The sequence below is a fragment of the Aplysia californica genome, unplaced genomic scaffold, assembly GCF_000002075.1.
Source record: "Aplysia californica isolate F4 #8 unplaced genomic scaffold, AplCal3.0 scaffold00788, whole genome shotgun sequence".
In the NCBI taxonomy this organism is placed as follows: domain Eukaryota; kingdom Metazoa; phylum Mollusca; class Gastropoda; order Aplysiida; family Aplysiidae; genus Aplysia; species Aplysia californica.
The window spans coordinates 297119-300549 of record NW_004798058.1 but is presented as its reverse complement, the minus strand read 5'-3'; the positions used below and the strand labels follow the sequence as shown (position 1 = coordinate 300549).

Below are 3431 nucleotides of genomic sequence, written 5' to 3'. Positions count from 1 at the left end.
TACATACTATATATATATATATAGTGGGGTCAAGTGGTACGATCGAGTCAGTAATGCTCAACTGTGGGAGAGAACAAGCCAAAGGCCAGCAAAGGAAGATATTCAGGTGAAGAAATGGAAATGGATTGGACACACCCTGAGGAGACCCCCGACAAGCATCATCAGGCAGGCTTTAACGTGGAACACACAAGGAAAGCGTTAGAAGGGAAGACCAAAGATGACATGGAGGTGAGCAGTACAAGCGGAAATTGAAAAAGCGGGGACATCATGGAAACAGAAAAGGTTGCTCAGGACAGGTTTCGCTGGAGTAATGTTGTTTATGGCCTGTGCTCCACTGGGACTTAAAAAGGGCAAGATATATAAATATTGAAACTGGCTAACGTGTACCTTGAACTTACTTTAATGCGCCTACGCTTGTTAAGTTTTCATGCTCCGTAAACCCGTTTCCGGACTCCAAGATATATTTTATCGACAACAACCGGTACAACCATACCGGGCTCCACCAGATCAGAACTTGGCATGATAGGTATGGCACTGAAATAATTTCCTCTGGACGGAAGTAATGTGTTCCTCTCAAGGTCATCTTCTCACTGCTGGGGTCGCTGTTTGTATTTCCAAGGCCAAGCTTTGCAAGTAATGAATTGATTTGCCTGCCCCGATGTTGGGAATACGTTCTGCTCACTGGCCAAGCCTTGACTGAGAAGTCAATCTCGTGTGCTTGGACGGACTAATCCTGTAATTTGGGGTGATATAGATTTTTCTAAACTGTTCTTGATTACATCTAAACCTCATAGTATGTCCGTCCTCCACGCCTCTTTCATCGCCTTTTTTTTCTTATCATGATACAATGCGGTTGAAAGAATCATGGCGACTTTAAAGCGACCTGGCACATGATAATAGAACAGTTTGTTCTCAAACTTGTTTCTGGTATGTTACTTTTGCGGAAAAGAATATTAAGTCGTCTCACGCCCCGTGAGATATTTTACTAGCCTGTTTTTCGATTCTGATTGCTTTATTCCGATGAATCTTGCACGATTCCACTTTATGTAGTGCCTTCCCCAGAAGGACTATTCCACGGTAATGACGGGACGTTTGGACTATACTTTCTTATGATAACACTGTAATTCACTATTAATTAATTAATTTAACTTTGAATGATCAGAACATTTGAAAGACACGTAAGAATCATATTAAATGCAGTCATTTGAAAAAAAAGTACTTATTGCAAATTGTGTGACGTGTTTAGTTTGGGTGACTGACGGAACACCTCATAATTTGTTACCGTGGAGTATGACTTCCTTCGATTCATCTCCTAAGTGATGTGGGCGGGGCATGCTACTGATCTATGAGGAAAGGCAAGAATTATAATAGTAACAGCGTACATACAATAAAACAGATGTCGGATGAACGAGTGTACAGAATTGAAGTTAACGATGAGTTATGTCCATGAGATTAACAAACATTGATGAAATGTGTTTGAAATTTTGTTAATGTAAGTGTCAGTTTCCTAGGCAGTATTGTTTTATGAAAATACATTATAAAAGCGTGTGAAACTCCATTATTTGTTTAGGCTGTTGTCTCATTTAGAATTTGTATGCCTCGTGTCCCCCTTTCTACGTTGAGGTTTTAGGAAATGCTCACATTATTGTCTAAGTATTGGTAAACTTTTGCCAAGCAAAAGCAACCTTCCACAAGATGAAACAGGTACTAACAAACATCAATCTGTCACTGGAAACGAGAAAAAGAGTGCTGAAAAGTTACATTGAGCCAATCGTATTATATGGGTGCGAAACGTGGACAATCAATATACAGCTGGAAAGAACAATTGTGGCGACCGAGTTTTGGTTCATAAGACGCATGCTACGTATCCCATGGAGAGCTAGAAAAACAAATGAACAAGTCTTGGCTGAAACAAATCTTAGAAGACAGCTTATGACGAATATAAGAAAGCTACAGGCAATGTTCTTCGGACAAACAATGCGGAAAGAAGCATTGGAGAATATTGTAACAACAGGCAAGTTTGATCGAAAGAGAGGTAGAGGCAGACAGAGGGACAAGATGACAGCATAGCTAGGAGTAGCAAGAACAACAGACACCATCGCTGCAACGCAAGACAGAGTGAACTGGAGGTCCATGATCGCCCACGCCAGTCGGCAAGGCACTGGTTGATGATGATTGGTAAACTGAGGGTGCGGTGGCATAGCTGTTAGTGCGCTCGTCTCTGAAGCGGAAAGTCGGGGTTCGAGCCTCAGTTGGGACACGAATTTTTTTTCACCCCCTCCTGCCCACCCCGCAGTAATGGATACCTGACTTCGAGTTGGGGAAGTAAAGGCGGCGTGGAAAGGAACTGGCCACCCTACCACAATATGCCGAAGGCCCAAGAAGTTGTCTCACTAACAAGGCTATCCCCAATGTCCGGATCGGATGCGGGAACAACTTTTACTGGTAAACTAACTAACTTAAACTGAATGAGAAAGATGCAGTCGTACTCGTATCTAGGCCTAGCCTACCGAATAGCAAATTTGGCGAAGCCAGTCCCACAATCTAAGCCTAACATGCAGATCCACCGTATTAATTAAATCTCGGGGCGTTCCGTTAGCCTAGTTGGTATGCTGGACGAAACAGCTGACCACCAGTGCCGGGCGGCAACTGTGAAGAAACAGGTTCAGCGTCCTCACGATGGATGATGGTCCCCGGGGACGCATCGAGAGAGGAAGACCAGTAATGTTATATCTGGAAGGTTATTCCACCGTACCTGACGGGAGCATCTGGACTATACTTTCTTACAATGGTAATACTGTAATTGAATATCAATTAATTTAATTTAGCTTTAAAGGATCAGAACATTAAAAAGACATTATTAAGATTCATATTAAATGCAGTCATTTGAAGAAAAAAAAAGCATTTTATGCAAATTCTGTGGCGTTTTTTGTTTCGGTAACTCACGGGACAGAAAAAAAATGCCTCATTTATCCTGTCGGTTACCGTGGAATAGCCCTGGAGAGAGTGGGACCATCTGCTCACAAGGCCAAAGGGCTGTGTGTGGCACTGGAGGATTTCGGCCCACCGTCACGTCACGTCGATCGTCAGTATGTGGAACTTAGAATGTTCACGATGTGCGAAGGTGGACGAAGTCAGAGCTAGGGCCACTCTATTTCTTGGAAAAATCCTAGTTATAAGTTTTAGTAATAGTTCTGTGATACTTGCAACATGATCAGGTCATAAGTGCCAAAAATGTGAGAGAACAGTAAAATTTAGATCGAAGTGGGTCGTAAAATTTAGATCGAAGTGGGTCATTCTGATTTTAATAATTCAACGGCATCAATAAAGTGACCACGAGCTAATACTTTCACCTTCTTAACACTACGCCTTTCTTTCTCACCCGCACCCCCGCTCTTTACCATTCTCTCTCTCTCTCTCTCTCTCTCTCT

At 42.5% G+C, this 3431-nt stretch overlaps 1 protein-coding gene across 1 annotated transcript in view; it reads left to right on the top strand.

Moving 5' to 3' along the window:
* LOC100533405 (phospholipase C) overlaps window positions 1-3431 on the top strand; it is a gene marked incomplete at its 5' end in the record, with an annotated part of 64302 nt that overhangs the window by 36396 nt on the left and 24475 nt on the right. Inside the window, 1 exon segment of the mRNA NM_001204688.1 lies at window positions 707-724. Within this exon segment, the coding sequence (NP_001191617.1) occupies window positions 707-724 (18 nt within the window).